The sequence below is a fragment of the Corticium candelabrum genome, chromosome 4, assembly GCF_963422355.1.
Source record: "Corticium candelabrum chromosome 4, ooCorCand1.1, whole genome shotgun sequence".
In the NCBI taxonomy this organism is placed as follows: Eukaryota; Metazoa; Porifera; class Homoscleromorpha; order Homosclerophorida; family Plakinidae; genus Corticium; species Corticium candelabrum.
In genome coordinates, this window is record NC_085088.1 from 3839347 (window position 1) to 3866346 (window position 27000).

General features: G+C 41.6%; 6 protein-coding genes and 1 long non-coding RNA gene across 7 annotated transcripts in view; 3 read left to right on the forward strand and 4 right to left on the reverse strand.

Moving 5' to 3' along the window:
- Nucleotides 1–2710: 2710 nt before the first annotated feature.
- On the reverse strand, nt 2711–3220 carry LOC134178060 (uncharacterized). The gene has a single exon (XM_062644842.1). The coding sequence runs from the start codon at nt 3218–3220 to the stop codon at nt 2711–2713; it is 510 nt and encodes a 169-aa protein (XP_062500826.1).
- Nucleotides 3221–6354: 3134 nt separating this feature from the next.
- Nucleotides 6355–7949, forward strand: LOC134178061 (zinc finger MYM-type protein 1-like). The gene is made up of 3 exons (XM_062644843.1): nt 6355–6484; nt 6596–6789; nt 6858–7949. The coding sequence occupies exons 1-3, from the start codon at nt 6355–6357 to the stop codon at nt 7947–7949; spliced, it is 1416 nt and encodes a 471-aa protein (XP_062500827.1).
- Nucleotides 7950–8174: 225 nt separating this feature from the next.
- LOC134178062 (uncharacterized) lies at nt 8175–8956 on the forward strand. Its single transcript, XM_062644844.1, has 2 exons — nt 8175–8666; nt 8708–8956. The coding sequence occupies exons 1-2, from the start codon at nt 8175–8177 to the stop codon at nt 8954–8956; spliced, it is 741 nt and encodes a 246-aa protein (XP_062500828.1).
- A 4120-nt stretch (nt 8957–13076) lies between these two features.
- On the forward strand, nt 13077–15300 carry LOC134178831 (uncharacterized). The gene has a single exon (XM_062645735.1). The coding sequence runs from the start codon at nt 13089–13091 to the stop codon at nt 14976–14978; it is 1890 nt and encodes a 629-aa protein (XP_062501719.1). The 5' UTR covers nt 13077–13088; the 3' UTR covers nt 14979–15300.
- A 710-nt stretch (nt 15301–16010) lies between these two features.
- On the reverse strand, nt 16011–16380 carry LOC134179147 (uncharacterized). Its single transcript, XR_009969801.1, has 2 exons — nt 16215–16380; nt 16011–16148 (listed from the first exon to the last, which is right to left on the reverse strand). It is a non-coding gene; the product is annotated as an uncharacterized LOC134179147 (long non-coding RNA).
- Nucleotides 16381–17050: 670 nt separating this feature from the next.
- On the reverse strand, nt 17051–19349 carry LOC134178063 (sushi, von Willebrand factor type A, EGF and pentraxin domain-containing protein 1-like). Its single transcript, XM_062644846.1, has 6 exons — nt 19319–19349; nt 19140–19244; nt 18907–19083; nt 18666–18842; nt 18434–18610; nt 17051–17235 (listed from the first exon to the last, which is right to left on the reverse strand). Exons 1-6 carry the CDS (start codon nt 19347–19349, stop codon nt 17051–17053), a joined length of 852 nt encoding a protein of 283 aa, XP_062500830.1.
- A 2074-nt stretch (nt 19350–21423) lies between these two features.
- Nucleotides 21424–27000, reverse strand: part of LOC134178305 (DNA replication factor Cdt1-like) — a 6113-nt gene continuing 536 nt past the window's right edge. Inside the window, exons 2-9 of the mRNA XM_062645164.1 lie at nt 26322–26657; nt 25672–25866; nt 24836–25145; nt 24587–24769; nt 24354–24515; nt 21967–22079; nt 21821–21909; nt 21424–21754 (exon numbers count right to left, since the gene is read on the reverse strand). Coding sequence (XP_062501148.1) covers nt 21570–21754; nt 21821–21909; nt 21967–22079; nt 24354–24515; nt 24587–24769; nt 24836–25145; nt 25672–25866; nt 26322–26374 — 1290 coding nt within the window. The 5' untranslated portion in view covers nt 26375–26657 and the 3' untranslated portion in view covers nt 21424–21569. The remainder of the gene's footprint in view (nt 21755–21820; nt 21910–21966; nt 22080–24353; nt 24516–24586; nt 24770–24835; nt 25146–25671; nt 25867–26321; nt 26658–27000) is intronic.

Below are 27000 nucleotides of genomic sequence, written 5' to 3' on the forward strand. Positions count from 1 at the left end.
AGCACTTTAGTGCTCCTTCATTATTTTTAGCAAACCTTTAAGCCCAACACACTTTTATAACCTAAAATTATCAACAGGATGTTGCACTATCATACCAAATAAGTAATTAACACATTGAAGAAGGTGAAATCCCATGCCTCAGTATGTAGAAACAGAAAAGTGAAACTTAATTATTAGCTTTTTTCGGGTTAGCCACATGCTATCACCAATAACAACAAACACACAAAAACAAGAAATCACTGTCTACACAATGTGACGTTGACCATCAATAGCGATGACATACTTCTTACCTTTGATTGAACAAGATGGTTTGCTTCCCTGCCAATGGCCCTCGACACATTTCCTCACACTTTCACCTTTCAAATCATATCCAACCTTGTAACTGTAGGTAGCCACTCCAGATGTATGTTGGGATCGAAGAACAATTTTGACAAAACCCCCAACTGGGTTAGATCGACGTGAACATACTAGAAAGAGTTCTAATCAGTAAAAATAGGAAACAAAGATTTTGAAGATATTTATCTTTGGTCGAACACACGGGCTTCTCTTCTAGCCATTGCCCTTTAACACAATTCCTCAAGCGTTCACCTTGTAGACGATAACCAACATTACAGCTATAGCTTGCAAACCCTGATCTCCTCCCTACATGATACACAATTATGACGGTGCCACCAATAGGGTCTTGCAAATGGGAACACACTATAATTTGAAATCATATCATAAAAACTTCAACACAATCTCAAACTAATTCCAGAGTTTAAACCTTCTCTCGCAAGTTGGCTGTTGTCTCAGCCAACGTCCACCCACACATAAACGAGTTCTGGAACCATGGAGATAATATCCACTTGAACAACTGTAAGTGGCCACAGCGATGCTAAGGTATGACTTGTACAAAGTATGTACAGATCCCTCCTGTGGAGCAGTTGGCCTTGAACATTCTACATACAAGCAAAATAGTAAAAAACGTCAAACCATTTGTCACATGCTGACTCACTGGTCTGAGGCGTATATGCTGTACTGCCGATTGTAGTGGCCGAAAGAATCAGCCAGACGAGACCTACTGACATCTTGTAGCAAAACCAGTCACCAAACACAGAATCTGGTGAGTAATGTGGAAGCACTAACAAATGCCAAAGGTTTATATGTGTGTCTTCTGCCAAATTCGAATGTTACTTCCGGAGATTAGCTCAAGAACACAGAACATTTCAAGACAGGTTTAGTCCCCAGAATTCACAGCCAGCTGTGTCAGCGGTACACTAACCACAAACAAGTAAGTGGGTGACTGGGAACTGACTGGGAACTGACTGAGAACCCCTTAATTAATTATGTACATGTATAGATCACCATCTACTGCATTTGAATGTTACTTCCGCATTCAAATGCTACTTTGAAAACTTACCGCCTGAACACAAACCTGCCAAGATAGGTGTATTCCAAGAAATCACAGCATGCTGTGACAGCAGTACACTAACACAAGGTGACAAAGGATAATCAGGATTGAATAAATAAATGACAAGTGTATTCTTCATTCAATCATGGCAACGTCTATTAAAAGTTTCAGCACCAGATTTATGTGAGACATTATGGTTTGCCTGTTGTTCGTGAGCTTCATTCCTGACTGTATCTAGAGTAGATGGCCGTGGAAGTAAGAATGCGAACAAGGTGTTACTGCATAGACACACCTACCTACCATCATTACTCAATTGCCACTTGCTAACAATATTGGTATACGCGTAGTTGGCTGCTGAGTAGACACATCGTCATTCTCTTGCCCAAAAATAAACTAAACCCAGAGGAAATCATACGAAATAATAATGGACTAGGCTCCTTCTGTATCGCGGGTAGAAAACATGCACATGTCTCACACTCAGTCACACAAGATCAATGCTGTCGCATCTTGTAGTCACTTGCATAAACTTTCAATCTCATGTTGTCATTGTCAACAAGCTAGATGTCATCATAGCACCTGGTAAACAAATGTGACCTTTACATTGTGTTCACACAAACTAGATTCTCGGAGAAGAAGTTCCAATATTTTCATGTTGGCAATACACCGGAATGGAAAATGACAAGACACCAGACACATTTTAGAAAGCTTGGCATCTGCACATTATGTAATTCCTGCAAATACAGGTGTGGAGTTCCTAAACATTTCTCAACGTGCTTCTTTCTGAAGCACTATTATTAGACTTGAATGCATTGAACTGTCTTGATAAGAATGCTTCAGTAAGATCCACGTACTTCCAAATAAGTCCCCACTATAGGAAGTATCCTAATTCTTTCTTTCAAGCTCTACCTCTTACACAAAAATGTATAACAAACTGGTGACCCAATCAAGCCAACTCTCAAGTAACTCAATAACAAGCTATGCACGCGTACTACTCTATGTGCATACAGTTAGTATCAAATGTCACTGCACTACATTCCTTCCACCTTAGCTAAATCTACCTGTATCGTGCAGGCTTCTGTCGATTCTGACGTTGTGGGTATTTCCGCTCTTGGGATTCCAGTGTCTCTGACGACGTTGTCATGGTTTCCTCTTCTACTGGCACTGGTACCCCAGCGGTTGGGCGGGTGGACTGTGTGCTCTCTGACTATCAACTTCGACAGGTGTTCCCACATCCGTAGGTCTTACGGGTATCGATTGGTCCTGAGTTGTAGTAATCGACGATGTTGGCGTTGGTATTATCACGTCGTGCTCTGGTCCACTTTAGATGAACTCGTCGGGTATGGTCCGAGGGTTTCGGGTTAGCAAATGTTCAACATGAACATATCGCGGATGTCCGTAGACATCGACCACATAGTTGACTGGCCCTAGTCTTTGTAAGATTGTGCCACATAACCATTTCTCACGTCCGTAACGCCTAGAGTTTAAGACAATGACGGTGTCTCTCGGGCTCATTTGACGAACTTGCTCAGTTACTATATCGTAATGGTCTCGATGTTTCTCTCGAAGACTCTTCCCTGACTCCGGCCTCAGAAACGAAAGCCTCGTCCTGAGCTCCTTCTTCATCAGTAACTCGGCGGGTGTTTTGCCCGTAGTGCAGTTTGGTGTAGTTCGATACCGCAAAAGAAAAATCGATATTTGGTGGCTAACTGTGCGGCTTGACTGCTTGGTCTTTAAGCTTTTCTTAACTTCCTGCACTAGACGTTCCGCCTGTCCGTTTGAGGAAGGACGATACGGTGGCGTAAGCTGATGCACAATTCTGTTCGCATTCATAAATTCTAAACCTGCTGTGACATAAATTGTGGGCCGTTGTCGGTTACTAACAACTCAGGTAACCCATGGCAGGCAAATGTTCTACTGTAGGCTTCGATGGTATGTGTTGAGGCCGCACGAGTCCCCAACTCGTGCACTTCCGGCCACTTCAAGAACGCGTCGACGATTACTAAGTATTGTTTTCCACTGACTTCCGCAAAAGTCTGCGTGGAGCTGGCCGGCTCCATGGTGCATTAAGGTGAATTCAAGGGTGGGAATGAGATTGCACTGGTCTATGTCGGGTGTCTGTACACACTTGACATGCCCTAACGGTATCTTCGATATCCTTGTCAAGACAGGGCCACCAGACAAACCCTCTTGCTATGGCCTTCATGCGTCTAGCTCCAACGTGGTCTTCATGAAGCTCGTTAAGTACTATATTCCGCAATGTGTGTGTGGAATAATCACACGACTACCCACAACGATAGTCAACTGGTCGGCTCTTCAATGGTACGGTTGTAACTCGGTCTCACCGTGTTTCGACCATCCCCTAAGTGTATGTTTATACACTCGTTTTAGTACAGGGTCCTTATTGGTCTCCCTAGCCACGTCTACCGCTTTTACGGGTAACATTTTGCAATAATCGACTCGGTACAACTGTTCATCGTGTTCAATCACATTTACAGCTGTCGGCAAGCGGGACAACATGTCCGCTTTTGCATTCTTAACTTCTGGCACGTATTCTAGCTGATAGTTGTAGAAACTCAATATCAACGCCCAACACTGGAGACGGGCGGCGGCAAGCGATGGTACTCCTTCCTTGGGTCCGAATATCTTGATCAACGGGCGGTAATCAGTTACTAGCGTAATGATCTACCAAATAGGTATTTGTAACATAGCGGACGCCAAATATGAGGGGTAAACCTTCACGATCAATCTGGGCATATTTCTGCTCAGTTGATGACAGTGTTCGCGAGGCGAAAGTAACAGGTTACTCGCTTCCGTCGTCCACTACGTGCAACAGGCAGGCACCAATACCATAAGGTAATGCGTCACACTTTACTTTTACACGTTTCTCTAGGTCATAGTGAGTAAGAAACCCTGAATTCAACAGTTTCTGCTTTGATGCTTCGAAAGCCCTTCGTTGTTTCGCTTTCCATGTCCACTACCGATTCTTCTTGCAGTGGATGTAAAATAGTTGAAAGATTGGGCGAAATCTGTTATAATAGTTGAGAAGACCGAGAGAGGCCTTCATCTGGGTCACATTCGACAGTTCTGGAGCTTCGCGTATTGCTGTGAGTTTGCTTTCGGATGGTCACGGTCCTGGCGGTCAATGATGTGCCCTAAGTACTCTACACTTTTCTAACGAAATTCACATTTCTCTTTCTTGAGACACAGACCGAGGTCTCTCAATCTCCCTATAACCATTCGTAGACGGTCATCGTGCTCGGCTGCTGTTTTCCCCACGATCAAAATGTCGTCTAAAAACCTCCAACTCTGGAAATTCCGGGTAAGATTTCGTCCATAGCACGTTGCCATATAGCTGGCGAGGAACTGATTCGAATGGCATACGAGTATATGCAAAGAGACCTTTTGACGTATTGATAGTCAAATACTTTGGCCCTGAGGTGATACTTTCATTTGTGGTAAGCCTGTTTCATGTCTAACTTTGAGAAGTATCTACCCCTGGCTAACGTAGCAAATAGGTCCTGTGGATTTGGTAATGGGTATGCGTTCATCTCCAAATATGGGTTGACTGTCACTTTGTAGTCACCGCAGATTCTTAGAGATCCGTCTCCCCGTCTTACAACGACTATGGGTGCTGCCCAATCATTATAGTCTACCGGTTTCAATATCTCTTCATTCTGAAGTCTGCCCAATTCCTCCTCGACCTTCTTCTCTAGAGCATACGGCACAGGTCTGGGTCTGTGAAACCTAGGAATTGCACCTTTCTGTAGCGTGGTATTCGTTTGGTATCAGAGTAATGTTCCCATGTCCGATTGGAATAACGCACGAAATTCAGAAATCACGTCAGGTGGGTTGTCTTGCACCATAAACAGAGACTGACAGTCTAATTTTATCGACTGGAGCCAATTTCTTCCCACTACTGGGGCTTTGAAGGTGCATGAACGACCAACATTCGTCCCATTGTGTGTTGATTGCCGTATCGGACTGGCACGGTTGCCTCGCCCACTACGCGTAACGGTTTACAACTATATGATCGCAGTGCAGTCTTACTTTTCTGTAACTGTACATACTTTAAATACTGACTGTAAACATGGTGCAGTAGTACGGTCACAGATGCTCCAGTATCCACATCTAACTCTAGGTCGCGCCCCGCCACTTCTAAGGTTGCTTTAGGACCGCTCCTAGTATCTGACAGCATGTGAATGATACTCACCTCCGCTTTCTCGATGTGGTCGGTTCTTTGTCCGCCTTTCGCGCGCATTGGTAACGTTTCCTTTTTGCTTTGCTTTTTCTTGCGACATGCCTTTGCAATGTGGCCTTTTGCATTGCAAAACCTGCACGTATACGTCCGGAATCTGCACTTGTCAGAAGTGTGTCCTTGCCCATCGCATCGTTGACGTTCCTTTCCTGCGGCCATTTTTTGTGATTGGCTACTGCTGCTTTTGAGGCTAAACACCGTCTCCTTGTGACTCCGTGGTGTCTCACAACCAGTGGCGGATTCAGGCTGGGTCTATGGGGTCTATAGACCTCCCCTTTGAGCTGAGCATCACTGTTTCAGATTCGATTTTTTATTATAATAAAAAATACCTGTTCTTTGGTACTGCGTTACTGTATGAACTGAGTTACTCAACAGTATATTTAATTAAAGACAGCTAGCTAAGTTTCGAAACTACCAGGTCCACGGTCCAGTCCTTTCGCCGGGTTGCCGAGATCGTGTTACTGTAGGCTTGTTTGTAAGCGCGCAAAAAGACGGTAGATCGAGGCCATAAGATCAACTCATGCTCAGAGAACTTCATTCTACAATCCCACGCATCTACTGATTCCATGAAATCGTCAACAAATACTTCAAAATGAAGAGACATGTTGCTACACCTATCACTTCATTCTTCTCCAAAAGAAGCAGAGAAGGTAAATGGGGATGACAAATTTGCAACTATACTCTATATAATAACGTTTGACAAAATTCAATGGATTACCATTTACTGACTATTCCCTTTACTACAGAGTCCGAGGGAGAGTCACACTCAAGTGCAGATATAGGTTCGCCATCACAAAACTGTGTAACAGAAGACCGTTGTGAATCCCCAAATGCTTCTGGTAAGTAGATTATAAATAGTATTAATCTTAAATTCAAATATTAAGTTACATACATGTAGCTGCAAATAGAATACAAAGTATCACAACAACAATTAATTTTAATGTTTACAGGTCCAAGTCGAATGTCACCCAGTGTTACCACTCTGTCCCAAGTTGAGTCTAGCACTGCTTTCCCTCCTGACGATATTGGAGGACTGTTAAATGCAAACCAGAAGTTAAATGACTTGGATCCGACACATAAATACCAATTGCTTACATCTGAGCCAAATCGTGATCCTTCCTATTACCCAAAGACGTACTGTGCTGTTTCTAAACAATATCGCCACTCTACACCAAGCTCGTTTATTAAGAAATATCCTTGATTCTATTACAGTCGTGCAGAGGATGGGGCATTCTGCCGAGCCTGTGCAGTTTTGCTCCGGAGTTACCTGGTGGACATTCTACAGGTCAGTTAGTGACTGCACCTTTTAGAACATGGCGAAAACTATCTGACAGGACGCTAGCTCATGGCAAGCTTGATTACCATCTTGCTTCTCTGGCAAAAAGGAGTGCATTCTTGGATTGTTATGGTAACCCATCACAAGCTATTGACACAGTGCTTGTATCCGAGGCTCGGAAGCAAATGGAGGCTAACAAGAAAGTGATTTCGTCTCTGTTAGAAATAGTCTTGCTGTGTGGAAAACAAGGCATAGCGTTTTGCGGTCATCGTGATGATTGTTTCAACTGGGAGGATACTGAGTATAAACACTCAAACCCAGGGAATTTCATTGAGCTTGTGTGCTTTGGGGCTGAAACTGACAATATTCTCTCTGAACATCTCAAGAACTCTCCAAGAAATGCTAGATACACATCCAAAACGATTCAAAACGAATTGATTGAAGTGGTTGGCAAATACATTTGCAACGAAATCATAGCAGAGGTAAAAAAGAGCCAATACTACACTGTCATTGTTGATGAAGTCACTGATATTTCAAACAAAGAGCAGCTCTCAATTTACCTTCGCTACGTTTATTATGGTACTGTGAAGGAAGTATTCATTGCCTTTGTCTCAGTAGAAAGGATCACAGGAAAGAATATTGCTGCAGCAATTTTGAACTGGATACAGACAGTTGGATTGTCACCAAGTGATATGCGAGGGCAGTGCTACGATGGAGCCAGTAACATGTCTGGAGCAAGATCAGGGTGTAGTGCTGTTATTCAACAGCAAGCTCCAAAGCCTGCCTATTTCCACTGTGCTGCTCATCGATTGAATCTTGCTGTAGTGTCTGCATGTAAGAACCAAGCATTCATGAATGTTGAGGCATACATCGGAGACATTGCAAGGTTCTTCGCATTCTCTCCCAAAAGGCAACGACTGTTTGATAAGACAATGGATAAATTCCTTCCAGAAGCCAAGGCCCGAAAGCTCAAAGACGCCTGTAGAACAAGGTGGGTTCAACGTATTGATTCGTACAGTCTTTCTTGAGTTGTTACCAGCACTTCACACGTATCTGCAAGCTATGGTTTCTCCAGGACAACACAAAGACTTTGGTACTGATTGGGGCTGGGATGGCAATACAATCACAAAGGCGAATAGATATCTGTATCAGCTTCAGTCGCCTTCTTTCTTAGTTTGCTTCAAGATTCTCCTTGAAATCTTGCAATGTCTCAAAGGACTCACAGTCAAGCTTCAAATGCAAGCATCTGATGCATGTATGCGTACAAGCAGGTTCAGTCAGTGCGTTTAATCCTACAGAAAATGAGAGAGAACTGTGTCCAAGAATTCAATACCATCTTTGCCGAAAGTCTTAAGTTAGGACAAGATCTCCATGGTAAAGATTTTGAGTTGACCAAACCGCGCATTGCAAGGCGACAGTCTCATCGAAGCAACATTGAAACATGCAGTGCAGAGCAGTATTATTGTGTAACCATGTACAATGAGTTCCTATCTCATGTCATAAGGGAGCTCGACAACAGATTTTCTGGAAACCAGTACTTGGTTCATGGCTTTCTTCATTTGGTTCCAAGTAAGGTTGCTTCTAAATCTCATGATGACTTTCCAGAAACACTCAGTCAAGCTGCTGATCATTTCAAAGACGACTTGACTCATCACAGCATGCTTTCCATTGAGTATCGAATGTGGTCCGGAAATGGAAGTGTTCAGCTGAAGTTCCAACAAAGCTTGTTGATGCACTCAAATCATGTGATGAGATCCAGTTTCCTAACATATTCGTTTTGTTTAAGTTGACTTTAACGCTTCCAGTCGCCACTTGCGAGTGTGAGAGAAGCTTTAGTCAACTCAAACTGATTAAAACCTGCAGAAGATCTACAATGACAGATGATCGATTAAATGGATTGGCAATCATTAAAATAAACAGTGATCGATATGAAAGAATTCGGAAATCTCCAGAAGCACTAAATCTACTTGTGAACTCATTTGCATCATTGCATCCTAGGAGAATGAAGATTGCTTTTGTTCTAGCTGATCAATAATTCAAGTTTTTTACATGTAAAGTCATTTAATTCCACTGTGTCCATTGTACTAAACATTATGTCTTAATTAATGTATATAATACTATATGTATGGCATACCGTATTCGCCCGTAATAACGCCCTGGGCGTATAGAAAAGAAACACTTTTTTCTGGGCGTATACTAGGGCATGGGCGTTATTTTGATCCTAGGCATGGTTACTAAATGTTGTCGTCTGGCCAGTCATCATCTAAATACTTGAAGACAGAAATACCACAAATGCTTGCAATTATCCATTTGCAAGATCTAAGGTACTGGTATCCATTCAGCATCAACATACACGCAGAAACTAAACAGTAGACACACGTGGTCGGACTGAAGCCCGTCAAGAGCATCAGGGGCGGTAATTGCAACGAAGACATGAGTCTAGCGGCAAGCACTCTCACTCAACATTGACACCAGCTCATCAAACGCACACAGACGGAGACGAATGTTCTGCGGACCCATTTTGCTTTGTCTGCGCATGCGTATTCTGGGCTTATATTTGGGCATGGGCGTTTTTTCGGGATGATAGTTCTGACCTGTCGCACATGGGCGTATATGCGGGCATGGGCGTTATTTCAGTATGGGCGTTATTACGGGCGAATACGATATATAAATAGCCTTAGCTGCTATAACCCTAGATTGAGATAGCTAGCTAGCTGCTACCAGCTGATGCAGCTAGTTCTTGTTTCTGCTGGGGAATTATTTGGAATTGGTTTTTTACGCCCAAGGGAGACAGCTCCAAAGTTCTTAATTATTAAAGTGACTGAATCCTAACTAAAGTAGGCGAAGTAGGCGTGGTTAAAATTTTGTTTTTACAGACGTCTCTTTTCTCAATTTCTGAATTCGCTACTGACCACGTAATGACCGCGTCTCACGTCTTCCAGATTCGTACGTCTGAGCCACCGAAATTGCCTTATCAAGTTCCAGGTCGGACTCGGCCAATATTTTCTGTTGCGCCGCTTCGAAGTAAAGCCCGCAGCCAAAGTGATCTTTCAGGGTTGTATTGAGATAGTCACGGAAGTCGCATTTTTTGACAAGCGTCGTAGTTCCGCAAGATAGGAGGCAACGGTTTGCCTTCCCTCTGGACTCGCTTACAAAATCGGAATCTTTCTGCGACTAAGTTACGATGACAGTGATTCCTGATGAGTTCAGGTAGTTCATCAAGCGTCTTGTCCTGCGGTTTTCCCGGTCTGGTTAGGTTGAATAACAGCCTGTATGTAGTTGCGTCTACCGTAGTTAGGAATATTTCCCGCTGCTTGTCGTCGTCAGTTACGTCGTTTGCGGTGCAATACAACTTGAATCGGTCGACATATTCGTCTACGCTGTCAGTTCTAGCTTGAAACTCGGCCAGCTTTCCTAGGACTCTTGACTGCGCCCTAGCTTCGTCGCCAATGTTGTATCTGTATGTCCTGGGTTCGACACAGTAGGCTTAGTACTTGACACAGAGTTATATTGGCAGCTTACACTAGCCAACACTCAAGTAACTCAATAACAAGCTACGCACGCGTACTACTCTGTGTGCATGTAGTTAGTATCAAATGTCACTACACTACAGTATTGGTTTGGAATATCTACTGGATGACGCACCTGTATGCAGATTAGAGAGTAGCCCGGATGGAAATGCGGGCAATAAAGGGATTATATAATTATATAACTTATATAATTATTAATAAACTTAATGTAGACAATATATTAAGAAAAATTTATAACAAGTTATGGCCAGATTAGCAACAATTTGAAAAAATATTTTGGGTGTCGACATTAGTCGATAACATTGCTGCATAACTAAATAAGAAATTTAGACGTGTTTGACCTTGCAATTGCTGCTTATTAATTAGGGTAGTCTTCCTAATATGCCGTGAATAAGAAGTATCTATTGTAAATAAAAAATGTGACTAAACCTTTTAAAAATCAGTAATTGTATTAAATTTATACAAATCTATGCCTATGCATCTTAATTAAGATTTCCATATCCGAGAATCACTAAACTACTGCATTTACCTTACTCTCTCGCGAGGTTTCGATGACCAACAGACCAACAGTTCACCTTGACTACCACTGTCTGTCAAGTGTTTGTCTTCAGTCTTGTTCCCGTCGCAGCTGCAGCACCTTGGCCACCACATGTTCTAACGCACGTTACGCGGGTAGGCGTGTTTATGACGTGTTTAGCACGCAGATTGAGGCACAGTTTGTTTGCTCAATCAATTAACCGAATATGCGGATGGGACGTGCGCTCGCCAGCCTCTGTACGCCATCCTCTAATTCCCGCCGGCTCACCGGGCCGCTTTTGCTTGCGTGCGTGTGTCACGGAAGGTGTGTCTTATTTGCAGAAGTGGCATACAACGATAGATTGCCACCGCCCAGATTGCCACCGCCCAGATTGCCACCGCCCAGATTGCCACCGCCCAGATTGCCACCGCCCAGATTGCCACCGCCCAGATTGCCACCGCCCAGATTGCCACCCCCCATAGAGCGGGTAGTGCTAAAGTATTGCGTGCCCTAGTGGGCAACATTTATGTCCCGTATGTGCTAACATTCGTTGTGTGACGATAAGACTATTTTATTAGTGTTAATTAATTAAAGACTTTGAGATCGCGTGAAACGACAGTCGTTTTGAACAGTTTTAGATAAATTATAGAAGTAGCGGTTTTGAAAAGGAGGTGTCTAGACTCGTAAGTTTGCGACAAATTAATTCTGTGGTGATCTAGACAACGCTCATAGTTGTGGAAAGCGAGAATGTAAAGATAGCTTTAATTGCTACTATAGCCTGGACAAGCACGTTAAAATGAACTACCCCTGGGTAGATCTTCTAAATATCACTATACATCTACCTCGATAGCTACAGACCTGCCACTTCGTACGATGGTTGTCGTCAACGCCATCTAACCGTTGGCCAGTACAAAAGTTTGATATCAATGCCAACTGTGGTATCAACTAGGAAACGCCCCTTCAACGTTGTGGGTCTAGCGCAGAACCTAGAATGAAGGCATACAGGCACAAAAACCAATTCGGAGATGCAACAGACTCAACTCTACACGGTTATAAACATCGCTTGCCTCGGCTTACCTCGGGACAGTACAAAATCAGGTTAAGAGAGAAACAGTTGTACACAACACTCCGCTACACAAACTATTGTAAAACTACTTACAAAGTAGAAATAACCAACTGTACACATCTATCTACACTATCTACAAACTATTATTCTCAACAAAGCACGTTCTCTGCTTGTACGACGCACAGCTTCAAGTTTCTGTTCGACAGCGACCACGCCCTGACCAATTCTCTGACCAGACCGTGCGAAATGACCTGAAATGACCCCCGAATGCCGCAAAAAGTGTGCAACACCAAACCTTCTGTACGTAGAGACATCTTGTATTCACCTACGCCATTCTACTAGCTAGCGCGACGGTGCATTCTTGTAGACATCCGGTTCCGTTGCCACCAACAAAGCGACCGGAAGTATGATGACGCCTGAAAGAAAAAATCCGTTGAGTAACAGCACTCCCAACCATGTTTAGACGAACCTAGGGATTACGAAACAATATCTCTTCTCTTCGGAATCTTCGCTAACCTCTTCCAAATCCTCCTCTCGGTGTGCTTGACGGCCGATTTTGGCCGAAGTGAAAACGTCCAACTACAGGTCGGAACTCGCCAATCATGCACGACCAGACTCTCTACGCCTTCTTTCTTCATCTTTCTCCAATAGAGAATATCGTCGGGATCGACAAAGAGGAACGACATGGAAATTTCGAAGGTCGACGTTGCAACAATTGCAAATAAATCATAACGTTGTTCACTATGATTGATTGAATGTAATTGCTAAGTTTGAAGCCCGTACAACGGGGTCTAATCTATGTTTAGATGATGGCACCAATTTTTGCCGAGAACGTCATCCCTTGGTCTCTGCTTTGTAACTTGCACTAAATAAGCGTTCGAAAGACAAAACTTGGCGTACTGCATTGCTAGGCTATACTCTAACTGTTCTACTTTGGCCGTTACCAAACCTTGCGTGTACAACGAGAAAACGGAAGTCTGGTGACGGCAAGTCACGCCACATACAGGACGATTGCTGTAGCCTCAGTTTTTTGCTTCTTCCAGGACACTTCGAAATGGATCCGAAATCTTTACAAACTATGCGTGCGAGTGGTCTGCTGTGCGACTGCACGATACAAATTGGCGATGAGCAGTTGCGAGTGCATGGCGTATTGATGGCGTCACGTTCCGACTACTTTCGAAGTTTGCTGAATTCGAGAATGAAAGACGCCAACTTAGTCGATCTATCCAACATGCCAGCAAACCACGATACGATTAACTTGATCGTCGACTTCTGCTACGGCATACCAGTTCAAGACAGACTCGATGAGTCGAACATCGGTCACGTGCTCTGTGCTGCTTCATACCTCCAAATGTCCGGACACAACAACCTAATAGAGATATGTGAAGACAAACTGAGAGAACTAACGGAACAAAACCTAACCAGCTGCCTAAACATTTTGTACAACTGTACTGACATCGGAGTTGTTGCAGAGAGAGAAGGAGTGACGGAAAAGTGCGTGGAAGGGGCAGTATGTCACTTCCAATCGTATCAAGAAGACGAAAATGGGCCATCCGATGACCTTTGTAAGTCTCTCAATTTTGAAAACCTTCCTATTTGCTGGATGGAGCAAATTCTAGAAATAATGCAGCAAAGTGAATGTGATATGTCGATGATCACGTCTGTGTCTACTGCATACGTTACTTCTATTATCAACTGCTACGACAAAGGAAGTCAAATGGAAGAAACCTCTCCCTATTCTCTTGACCCTAGTCGCCCATCAGCAGCAAGCTCGACAACTCTGCTCGAGGCATTTGAAACAATCATGAGTTACGTTCCTGATGAGGCATCAACATTAGGCTCAAATGCAGCCGCCCCAATTTGGTTTCCTATAGCTTTGGAGTTCGCCACCACACATTCACAGACATCTGCTGGTCGTATATTCTCTATGTGTGCAAGCATATATGAGGAACTTGCAGACATTAATGATGATGACATCGTTGTTTACAAGTTGAAACCAAACATTATAATAGAACTGAACAGAGTGACTCAGGCCAATCACAGCAATTTTGCTGATTGTGTAGAGGAAGTAACCGACCGCTACCTTCTAGTACAAGTTCGGCACCGATCTCTAACTCCATCTGATTTTGTACACGTTTTGCAATCAACTGATTGGTGCAGCAGAGACTCGTTTGACGCTCCATTTGTGGCTCTAATCGAAATGTTAGAAATTCCCCAAGACGTCATGAAGATAAATGAAGATGAGATTGCACACATGGTCGCAAACATTGATTTTACAAAGTTGAATCAAGATATGCTAGAAAGAGCAGCAACAGACACTAGAATACCAAGACAAGTTGTTGTGATGGCTGCAGTCAACGTTTGCTCAACCCTGCGCTCTCAACTTGCAATCACATCTAAGGCGCTTACTGACGAACAAAAGAAAACAGAAACGTTCAAATCGGCCTTAGACACTGCAAATCAACGTATTAGACTGCTGCAGGCAGAAAACCAAACCTTACAGACTGAAAACCAAACCTTAAAGACTCAACTTCAAATAGAGGAACAAAACAAAATGATGGCATGGGTCAAGACAATCAATGGCTGTTGGACTGCAAAACATAGTGGCAGACCACTCTGTGCTGGTAGAACCGATGTTTGTCCTAAGCAAACTCTAAGCATCACTGCTTATTCTAACAGATTCTTTTCCACTGGCATTGATTTGTGCATTCGAGACGTTACGGTTAAGCCTGTGCATTCTCGTGACCAAGGCAGTATTGCTACCTTTCCGCCCCTCTCTAATTTCTTTCAGTTAAGTAAGATCTATTTCGTGGTTCTTCGTCAATCAATGTGGACATCATGTCCATTCATTCTGGTCAATGAGACAAGTGACGAACTGTTGACACCGAACGTTGTTGATAACAAGATTGACTACAATAACTTTACTACTTGGCAGCGTAGCTGAGTAACATAATAATTTTTAGTCCCAACATATACATATCACTATTCGTATACACACACACACACACACACACACACACACACACACACACACACACACACACACACACACACACACACACACACACACACACACACACACACACACACACACCACATTTGCTGTACACGTTGAGCTAGCTTTGTGTACATATTATTCATAGAACGGAAGTGTGGTGGAGCAACTCATTTTTAATACAAAGTATAGCATTGATCTTCTCGGTTTCAGTGAGTATATATACATTCCCACGCAACAGTATACTGTACCGCTGAAAGAGAACATGTTTTCAGAATCCAACACCGTGATGTCTGTAGATTTTAGGAAGTAATGCGCGACAGCTAATACGCTGTAAGACATTACAAGCAAACGAGTGTAGTTTATTAGCTAGTCTGCATAGAATTATGTAACCCGTTTGCCATTGACAACTAGAAAACGTTCAATACATTTTCTAAAGCGTGTTTTTGAAATCGTTTTCAAGCGTACTACTTTGACAATTAATGCTTGCTCGACGTAACGTTCTCAAGATATCTTCACGTCTCAAGCACTCACAGATGAAACATATATTTAAAAAAATCGGCCTTAGATACCGCATATCGAAGTATCGACGTGCTAAGGTAGCAGTATAGGAAACATTACAGTATCAACTAAAAATGAATGAAATGGGTTTTCAGAGATGGTAATCCAAGTCAGACGATCCCTGTAAGTTTATCTGGGCATGGATGTGCCTGACTTGTAGAACTCCAGCGAGATAATGAATAATTATTATTGAGTGATGACCGTCAGCATATAGTGTAGTGTGGATATATGCCACTGTGCAAACCACGCCAAAAGTCTAGGCCATCATCTTTGAATATATTTTTGTCAACTAACTCATTGTACTGCAATTATGCAGATATATGTAACCACCAAGTGTGATGTCATCAATCGCACACACACACACACACACACACACACACACACACACACACACACACACACACACACACACACACACACACACACACAAACTTTAAAACGGCAAATTCTTTCTTGCCAAACAAGCAAGTGTCTTGTACCAAGTTTCTCTCACTGTCTCATTGGGACAATCAAAATCAAAGTTATTTCAACCATTTCACTCATTCTCCGCTTTCAAACCTACATACAATCATTCAAAAGTCATAACCAATGAAACTTGGCAAGCGTTCTGTCTGCAGTTCTTACCAAAACAGAGACTGTCTTCCAAGTTCTTGTATGCCCCCTTGGCTCTAAAAGTGACCTTTCTGGGAGCATCTCCATAGTACACAAAGTAGAGACTAACACGCAGAACAAAACGGAAACGACCAGTTGACTGGCACCTCACTTTGCTGTGCAGATTTAGACAGAAGTCTCGACTCACAGAATGTGGAGAAAACGCCACAGGTACAACATGGACAGGATACAAACTGCCAGGTGGATCAGGTAAACAGTGACCAAAAATGTAGACAGCATACGCCAGCGCATCGACTGGAGCCTCCAAATTGAACTTCACGTATCGAGCATACGAGCTGTGCAACGGACCCACCTCAAATGTGGCTTTATCCACACGAGATCCAGCTGCTCTAGTCCATCGAAGCAAACCATTATTGATGTCGGTCTCTACCCTGGGAGGGCTAGTACGTTTGGTTGTCATACTACCGTGTAAACGAAGTTCAAGCGTAGTTGTGGGCACGAAAGAGCAGCGTTGAGGAACAGGCAGAGAAGATCTACCTCTCGCAATGCTCTGTCGTACAAAAGGCATTGAAAAATTCGTGATGTCAATTTGCTGCATGGATTTTGGAAGAGGCCTCAAGAACATTCTAGTCAAAGACTGTTTCTCTACTTTCATCAATTTCCAGCGCCTGGACGACACTCTGCAGGTAGCAGGGGAATCTACTTTTCTCCACTTAGCCACATCGGATTCATCAGCAATGTATCGACAGTCACGTGATGTATCTGAGAAACTACAAATTGGTTCAGCCTCACTGAACATATCTGACCAATCAAACATTGTATTACTCGATTGAAATACTGCATTCAAATCATTCTTGCTTACTGAGATGGCATGTAGGAGCATTTCCATTAACGACTCCATTTCGACAGATCAGTGTCTTCTGACCTCTCATCTTGTAGTGTGGTCTGCATTGGTATTTGGCTTTCTTCAAGCCGTTGTGACTGGTTACTTTTGGGCCAATTGAAAATTCAGAAGGAGGAGGAAAACGACATTCTAAAGATGTATTAAATTAAACATAAACCAAGTAAAACTGAAAGAAAAGAGAGAATTAAACACAGTTGCAGACTCAGGATTTGCCAAACAGGAGGGGACATAAAGTCGAGGTGTGTGTGTGTGTGTGTGTGTGTGTGTGTGTATCTTGTACAGTGAGCATGCGCACATCCAGGTATTATAGATGCATGGTAATAGGTCAAGATGTTTTATAGTTGTAGGACCCTGTATACTCAGATTTGAAGATGTAGCCTTCTGGATGTATTAAAACTTCAATAAAACCAAAAGTTCTGGTTTATTTAAAGTTTATTAAAGTACGTACCAATGACTCTGATAGATCAATTCACTTAATTAAATTAGAAGAAAGTTTCCCCCAAACGGGGACAAGTGCCCCCAGTGCCACGCCTGTATCTGCTTATGTTGAACATATAATATGACCATAACAGAATGCCTGACTAGCTAGATAACATTGATACTTCTTGCTAGTCATTACATTCTGGCATAATAAATTACGATCATACATAACAGAACACATAAAAACAAACGGTTAATAAACAGGGTCAGAATTGACACTAAACGTCAACGATAATGCCATTGTGGTCAGATACCATAAACGCTTGACTTTGTTGTCCAGCTAAACGCCTCAAGCATCAGAAAAAGTAATTAATTAACCCAAAAGTAATAACTCCAGTACGCATGCGCTAGGATTACAGTAATGTACTGCTGTGGAAGGTTCTGTAGCTGGAAGACAGGCAATAGGAACGCAGTGGCTGCGCATGTGCTCATTGTTATTGCTGGTGTTAATGAGCGTGTAAGATATCGACAATCCCAAGTACCAGTCAACGTGTCAGGCCCCCCTCAAGCCTTTCACGTTAACTAGCAGGTGCCAGTACGCAGCAGCCGAGGGTTTAGCACTTTAGTGCTCCTTCATTATTTTTAGCAAACCTTTTAAGCCCAACACACTTTTCTAACCTAAAAATTATCAACAGGATGTTGCATTATCATACCAAATAAGTAATTAACACATTGAAGAAGGTGAAATCCCATGCCTCAGTATGTAGAAACAGAAAAGTGAAACTTCATTATTAGCTTTTTCGAGTTAGCCACACGCTATCACCAATAGCAACAAACACACAAAAACAAGAAATCACTGTCTACACAATGTGACATTGACCATCAATAGCGATGACATACTTCTTACCTTTGATTGAACAAGATGGTTTGCTTCCCTGCCAATGGCCCTCAACACATTTCCTCACACTTTCACCTTTCAAATCATATCCAACCTTGCAACTGTAGGTAGCCACTCCAGATGTATGTTGGGATCGAAGAACAATTTTGACAAAACCACCAACTGGATTAGATCGACGTGAACATACTAGAAAGAGTTCTAATCAGTAAAAATAGGAAATAAAGATTTTGAAGATCTTTACCTTTGGTCGAACATACGGGCTTCTCTCCTAGCCATTGCCCTTTAACACAATTCCTCAAGCGTTCACCTTGTAGACGATAACCAACATTACAGCTATAGCTTGCAAACCCTGATCTCCTCCCTACATGATACACAATCCTGACGGTCCCACCAACAGGGTCTTTCAAATGGGAACACACTATAATTTGAAATCATATCATAAAAACTTCAACACAATCTCAAACTAATTCCAGAGTTTAAACCTTCTCGCTCGCAAGTTGGCTGTTGTCTCAGCCAATGTCCACCCACACATAAACGAGTTCTGGAACCATAGAGATGATATCCACTTGAACAACTGTAAGTGGCCACAGCGATGCTAAGGTATGACTTGTACAAAGTATGTACAGATCCCTCCTGTGGAGCAGTTGGCGTTGAACATTCTACATACAAACAAAATAGTAAAAAACGTCAAACCATTTGTCACATACTGACTCACTGGTCTGAGGCATATATGCTGTACTGCCGATTGTAGTGACAGAAAGAATCAGCCAGACGAGACCTACTGACATCTTGTAGCAAAACCAGTCACCAAACACAGAATCTGGTGAGTAATGTGGAAGCACTAACAAATGCCAAAGGTTTATATGTGTGTCTTCTGCCAAATTCGAATGTTACTTCCGGAGATTAGCTCAAGAACACAGAACATGTCAAGACAGGTTTAGTCCCCAGAATTCACAGCCAGCTGTGTCAGCAGTACACTAACCACAAACAAGTAAGTGGGTGCTGGGAACTGACTGAGAACTGACTGAGAACTCCTTAATTAATTATGTACATGTATAGATCACCATCTACTGCATTTGAATGTTACTTCCGCATTCAAATGCTACTTTGAAAACTTACCGCCTGAACACAAACCTGCCAAGATAGGTGTATTCCAAGAAATCACAACATGCTGTGACAGCAGTACACTAACACAAGGTGACAAAGGATAATCCGGCTTGAATAAATAAATGACAAGTGTATTCTTCATTCAATCATGGCAACGTCTATCAAAAGTTTCAGCACCAGATTCACGTGAGACATCACAGTTTGCCTGTTGCTCGTGAGCTTCATTCCTGACTGTATCTAGAGTAGATGGCCGTGGAAGTAAGAGTGCAAACAAGGTGTTACTGCATAGACACACCTACCTACCATCATTACTCAATTGCCACTTGCTAACAATATTGGTATACGCGTAGTTGGCTGCTGAGTAGACACATCGTCATTCTCTTGCCCAAAAATAAACTAAACCCAGAGGAAATCATACGAAATAATGGACTAGGCTCCTTCTGTATCGCAGGTAGAAAACATGCACATATCTCACACTCAGTCACACAAGATCAATGCTGTCGCATCTTGTAGTCACTTGCATAAACTTTCAATCTCATGTTGTCATTGTCAACATGTCAGCTAGATGTCATCATAGCACCTGGTAAACAAATGTAACCTTTACATTGTGTTCACACAAACTAGATTCTCAGAGAAGAGGTTCCAATATTTGCATGTTGGCAATACACCGGAATGGAAAATGACAAGACTCCAGACACATTTTAGAAAGCTTGGCATCCGCACATTATGCAATTCCTGCAAATACAGGTGTGGAGTTCCTGAACATTTCTCAACGTGCTTCTTTCTGAAGCACTACTATTAGACTTGAATGCATTGAGCTGTCTTGATAAGGATGCTTCAGTAAGATCCACAAACTTCCAAATAAGTCCCCACTATAGGAAGTATCCTAATTCTTTCTTTCCAGCTCTACCTCTTACACAAAAATATATAACAGACTGGTGACCCAAACTTTGTGAGAACTACTAGATATAGAAGCCAATAAACTTGACTCAAGATGAGCATTAAATCTGATTGCTGTTAAACTTTATAGCAACAGAGTGCTTCCTTGCCAAGACCTCAGAAAGTCTGTGGAGAGCAAAATGCAGACACTCGAGCTTCTGAGCAATATTACATACTTAGCCTATGATGGCCAATCTAGGCAAAAACTAATGTTGTTGCAGACAGTACATGCAAATTCAGCAGCAATCAAAAACAAAATTGCTTATTTCTATATTGTATTTCCGTTGTTACAAGTTGTGTGTACAAAATCAAATGTCTAAACAACATTCTGTAATACGCAATGATAGTGTAGCTCCTACACACAGTTTGCCACTCCACATACTACACCTCATATAACTAACCAATCTGAGTTGATGTTGGTCATTGGCATCTACTTTATTATATTGCACTGCTGATATCGTTGTCTCACCTTTATACAGTACCATTTATTCAATGAATATGGAGGTTTACTTGTACAAGTACATTAGTTTGAAGTGTGCAACATACACCAAACCTACATTATTTATCCATTATAATTATAGTATCCCACCAATGTACAACTCCACTAGCACATTTGACAAACCACTTATCAAGTTTGCTACTAACACAGAAGCCACACAAACCTAAAACAGATTTGTAACCATAGCATTCAAGATCATGAGAAATGCAAAAATCACATGATTCAAGTTAGTAGGTGACCATCTAACAAGATCGACATTGTCATGTGTCAGAGTCATCAATTAGGCCCAGCATAGCACAGGAACTATTTCATGCCACCTGATGAAAAGACCAACTTCCTGTGCAGTAGCAGATTGCATAATTTGCTAATTGGTAAACATCATCCATATTTATTGATAGTCAAGACACTATAGATATATATGCCATCATTACCGTACATGTATCTGCACCACACATCTCATTAAATCATCTTTTACTATAGTACAGTACTCATCAAGCTTAGAAATGATAACGATTGCCCAGAATCTGTCACCAACACATCACGCTGGAAATAAATAAATGTTTATGTTTAACTCCTACTATCCTAAATAGCAGCATGTAATCAACTATCCTTCACTGTTGAGTTACCACATGTTATTGCTTTCTCCTGTTCTCTTATCTTGGCCAAGACATCTGGCAAATCAGCTTTCCGATCAAGTTTCACATACTTTGTATGCCTGACGGTGACCAGACTGATCCAAGTAGGAACAACTTCGATCAAAAGTTTCAGGTGTTCTTCAGCTGGCACTGCAGTCAATCACAACAAGTAATAGCAACAGTGATATTGCGCCTTTCAAAACACAACTAGTTCACCTGTAGACATTCCAGTACTGCAACTGTCATGCAACTTTTTGATAACAATATCCCAAGGTAATGACGACTTTCTCTCGGTGACAAATGTACTAATACACACTAAAGATCAAGATCACGATTTTTCATTATCGCTTAAATGTACTAACCCACGCAATACACGGCAAACTTCCGGCAGACGAGACATCATTGCCAGTTTCTGTTCAACAGCTGGATCTCGTGTTAGGGTCTCTTCAATCATCTGTGTTTCTTTCTCTCGAATCTGATGACAAAAATAAGAATAAATTTGCAATACACAGTTCCTATTGTAGTAAAGATACCGACCAACAGTCAAGATACCAACTAACAGTCAAGATACCTACCAACAGTCAAGATACCAACCAACAGTCAAGATGCAACCAACAGTCAAGATACCAACTAACAGTCAAGATACCAACCAACAGTCAAGATACCAACCAACAGTCAAGATACCAACTAACAGTCAAGATACCAACTAACAGTAAAGATATCAACCAACAGTCAAAATACCTACCAACAGTCAAGATACCAACTAACAGTCAAGATACCAACCAATCACCCAAACATTGTACCAAATTATTGCTTGCGTTACCCTGGTTTGAATTTCATGAACAAGTTGCAATGTTACAACTTTCATAGCAGCATTTTGAAACGGTTTGCACTAGACGAATTTCCTATCAATTGAAAATGACATACCCACAAATCTAGTTGCTCTAAAAATAACAAGCTATCCACTGTTCCTTCTATCTCATTACTAAACATAAAATGTAAAGAAATAGATACACTTTGATTTATGCATTTGTTGCTATTTGCTACTTCCAACTGCTTCCATTGCTTTCGTCAGAGCAGTTACTCACAAATGTAATCTTAATTTATCAACAACTAGTTGCCAAAATCTCCACAAATGACAAAATTTGTCACTACTTACTATGTCAACCACATGACACAAATAGCATTAGTCACAATCGAACTTTGGCTGATAATACAATAGAAGCCTGACTTCTGGCAAAGACAGCAAACTGCATGATGATTATTACTGCAAATAGCATTAATTAATTTCACCACCATTTCTAGATGTCAGATACAAAAAAGGCAGATGGCAAAAACGTACAACAGTAGATGCAGTACAATACCATATCACTGACTACTCAAAATCAGCTGCAAAAACAGTGCCTGAGAATTAAACTTCAACAACTGAGTTGAATGAAAACTGAGTTCAATGAAGCAAAAAACCTCCTAACCATGTCTCAACTGCTCTATTATCTTCGCACGACATCAGAGTGTCACAAGTTACCATTGTAGTCTTGAGTAGCCAGACCCATTATCGCCGCGTCATACTTCCAAGCGAAACTGGGTCTGGTAACAGCTTTTGATGTCGCTGTGTAATGCGTAGCCAAAAATCGGCTATCTAAAGACCAGATTTGGTTTCTTAAATGCTTAACTAAAGACCAGACTGGTAAGCAGTGCAATCATATCTCAATTAGCTTCTCTTGTTTCATAAGAGGACAACTCAAAGCCTGTCGACGTACGTCTACCGTTGTGTGCTCGTTTCACAACGGAGACTGAATGCGAACGTACTCAATGCTGTTTGCTATTTGACGTCTAAAGAGACCGCGGACAGTCCAGAGTGAGCGATATCTGGTCCTGGCTTGGAGCTGATGTCATCAAAACAAGACGAGTCATCTTTCTGTAATCATCTCATGTCTTTTGTGTATGCATTGATTGCTTTACATTGAGTACGTTCGCATTCAGTCTCTGTTGTGACACAAGTGCACAACGCTACATAAAGAAGGAGAGGTTATATTTACCCAGGAATGCCCCTTCAGCCTGAGGCTGATCTTCCAGCGGGTCCTGCAGCAACTACCTAAGGAGGCTGCCTTCTTCCCCAGCATTTCTGCTGGTACTCATTCTATACTCCTGAGTTGAGGAAAGCAATTGTGTGTTAGTTTTTTTGCTTAATTAAGGAAATTATGCCATAGCTCGCCATCACTGTGGTTTAAACTTGCAAACTTCAAGGTCCCGGATGTAGACACTCCATAAGATGACTCTAACCAACTGAGCTATTTACTACATACGACGTTGATCGTGACAGATTGCCTAGCCTGTCTACGTCAATGTTCTCGTGGCCGTGTTTAATTGCCGCTGCAGACATGCAGATCTCACAAATAACAACAACTCTAGCTGTAGTCTTCGAGTTGTTCTTTGTAAACAAGAGATATGGATTGCACTGCGTGCGTACCAGTCTGGTCGTTAGTTAAGCGTTTAAGAAATCAAATCCAGTCTTCATAGCCGATTTCTGACTATGCTGCACACAGTGATATCAAAGGCTGTTCACCAGACCCAGTTTTGTCCGGAAGTACGACGTGGCAAAAATGGGTCTGGCTACGCAAGACTATTACCATTGCACATGTCCCATCCCATACCCATCTAACAGCATATGACGTGTCAATCTCCTGAATTGACTCTGTAATCACTCTTTGATTTTACACCTACCTACTACAGTATTGCCTATGCTTACCCTCTCCAGAAGTGAGGAACAAACTCCTTTCAGACCTGGATGCACCTTCTTCGGTTTCGAATTTGGATACAAACGTTCCTCAACCAAACATGTATTAGAAGTTTCTCTGCCTACGTCTTTCTTCACAGTCTTCCTATTCGCAGACTCGAGAGCTCTGACTACCTAAATTAAAACAGAGGAACTCAACGCCAATAACAAAGTATCGCTTTTCATTATGAAACAACAACCTGTACCTTAGGAGTTAATTTGTGCTTTGCATCCTGAAGTAAGTCACCAGCTGTTGTACAGCTTTGTGTTATAGGAGGCTCTGGAAGCGGTGACACCGCAATGTCCGGTACTCCATTCAAATCAAATTTCGGATGCCACCGTTTGATCTCACTTATTGGAGCATTGACTTTCAAAGACTTGAGATAGTTCTGTATAATAAATTTGTGTTTTAATATTAATTAACAAGTTATATGCTTGCAAGCAATGCCTAGAACCTGATGATAGCGCTTCACTATCTCAATCAGTTTTTCATGAAAGATTCTTCTTCGTGCAATCAAAAGTGATGAAATGGTAGTCCTAAAATTACACTTTGACACTCTGTGGTCTGCTGCTGCATGTTTTGTGTTGTTTTCCTCCAATGACTGGACACCATCCACTGTTCCCACATTGACATCAACAGTCAACTGATATTCAACTTTTGCCTCATTATCACCATGAAAGTATGGCAACCCCTTCTCTTGTTGGAATGTGTAAGCTGAAGGACACACAGTTTTCATTTGGCCAAGGTTCTTTTTCTCAAATGACCTAAAGAAAACACTCATGTAATCAGTGAGATAAGCATGCAACCAAATTTGTAGTGCCCACTCTTCTATCACCCGTTAATTAAAGAGGAACTCGCACACAAAACATGTTGTTTTGAAAAATAGCCTTGCCTTCGAGAAGTCAATGGAACTTTAGTTGCTCGCCAAAGCGACTCCATAAAGGAGAAATCGCATTTCAAATGCTCATTAAGAAGAAAGTGCAAGAGACCTGACGTCACTGGTGAAAGACCCTGATCATTTTGTATTTAAAAATCTCGATTAGTACAATGCGACTTTACACCAAACTGCAGATTGGAGACAACACTTGAACATTCATCTTCACTGTGAGGTAGGTGCAGCTTCATATAGATGAGAGAAAAGCATACATACATACACCTCTGAAAACATCACAACTTCGCTCTGCTGTGTTACACAAGTTGTAAAATATTTTGTTAACTATAGTGTGCTTCTCCACTGTATGAATACCTTTAATTTCACAATTTCCTACTCTTATCGGTGTGACAGCTTACCTTCTACACATCTGCTCAACACCACCCTTCAACCTCGTAAACGTGCACGTCTCCTTCCGATTTTTCATCAGTGAGACTATGGTATCAACACATCGAAACTTCTCAGCCAGCACTCTGTAGTGGTGAGGTAACTCTAAGCCATCCACAAGATGCTGGTATCTTTCATGTGCCGGCAATCCCACATCATCAGTATGTCTAAATGGATACACAACTGAACTGGTTAAGACTAAGCAGTTGTTACTAGCCTGTCTGCTTATGTCTTGTCATTACATCTGTATTTCAGACCACATAGCAATGTAAGATTAAAAGTTTTAAATTAAAAGTTCTCAACCCAATAATAATTAATTAATCTGCATAAAAAATTAAAAGCCTGTTGATGATTCAAAATGGTAAATAGTTCAAATCAACTATCACCAGAGTTTCTCTGAAATTAGTAAACATTTGTATTGTAGACACAGTCATTATACTGAAAGTCAATGGCAGTATACAGTTCATCTGTATCAGTTGATTTGTCTCATTGCAACATGAGTACATGGTAGTCAGTTGCACATATTACTGATCTTCATTCGTCCAAACTTTACAAATATTGATTACACAACATATACAGTGTAATACTAAGTGCACTTACTCAAAGACAAATAATTGCTTACATTTCGGTGTGCAGTTTACTGTTCTTTGAATAAACATCTGTACTCTTTGTCATTAACACTTGCCGCTCTTTCACATCACTGTCGTCAGCACAAGGTGTTTTCCATTGCCACGATGGAACATCTAAGTCTTTACATTTGCTGCTAACTGAGTGTCCTATGTCTTTACGTTTGCTGCTTACAGACTGTTTTCTTGATTGAATAGATGATTCAGGACCTTGAACCAAGTCCTTAGCAGTTTCAGGCGTCCCTCTTTCTTCAGTTGTCAACTTGAAACTCTGCTGCTCAACAAGACCCTTGTATCTTTTGTATGCAGGCACAGGCGATTGCTGTTTAAGACTAAACAAGAACAACACCGTTAATTCAGTGTGTGTGTGTGTGTGTGTGTGTGTGTGTGTGTGTGTGTGTGTACACTGTCTGTGTTTGTCTGTCTATCTGTTTCTTTGTATGTGTAGTTTATCTATCTATTATTTATCTATCTGTTTATAAATAAGTAGATAAACAACACAAACAAACAAATAGTAACTTGATAAACAAAACAGTAATAAATAATAAATAAATTTATTTATCTATGTGTGTATATATATTTATTTGTTATTGTTTGTTTATCAAGCTTCTATGTTTGTTTGTGTTTGAGAAAGATGACAAATAAAGGCAGAGCAAAAGTATTCTACTGTAATAC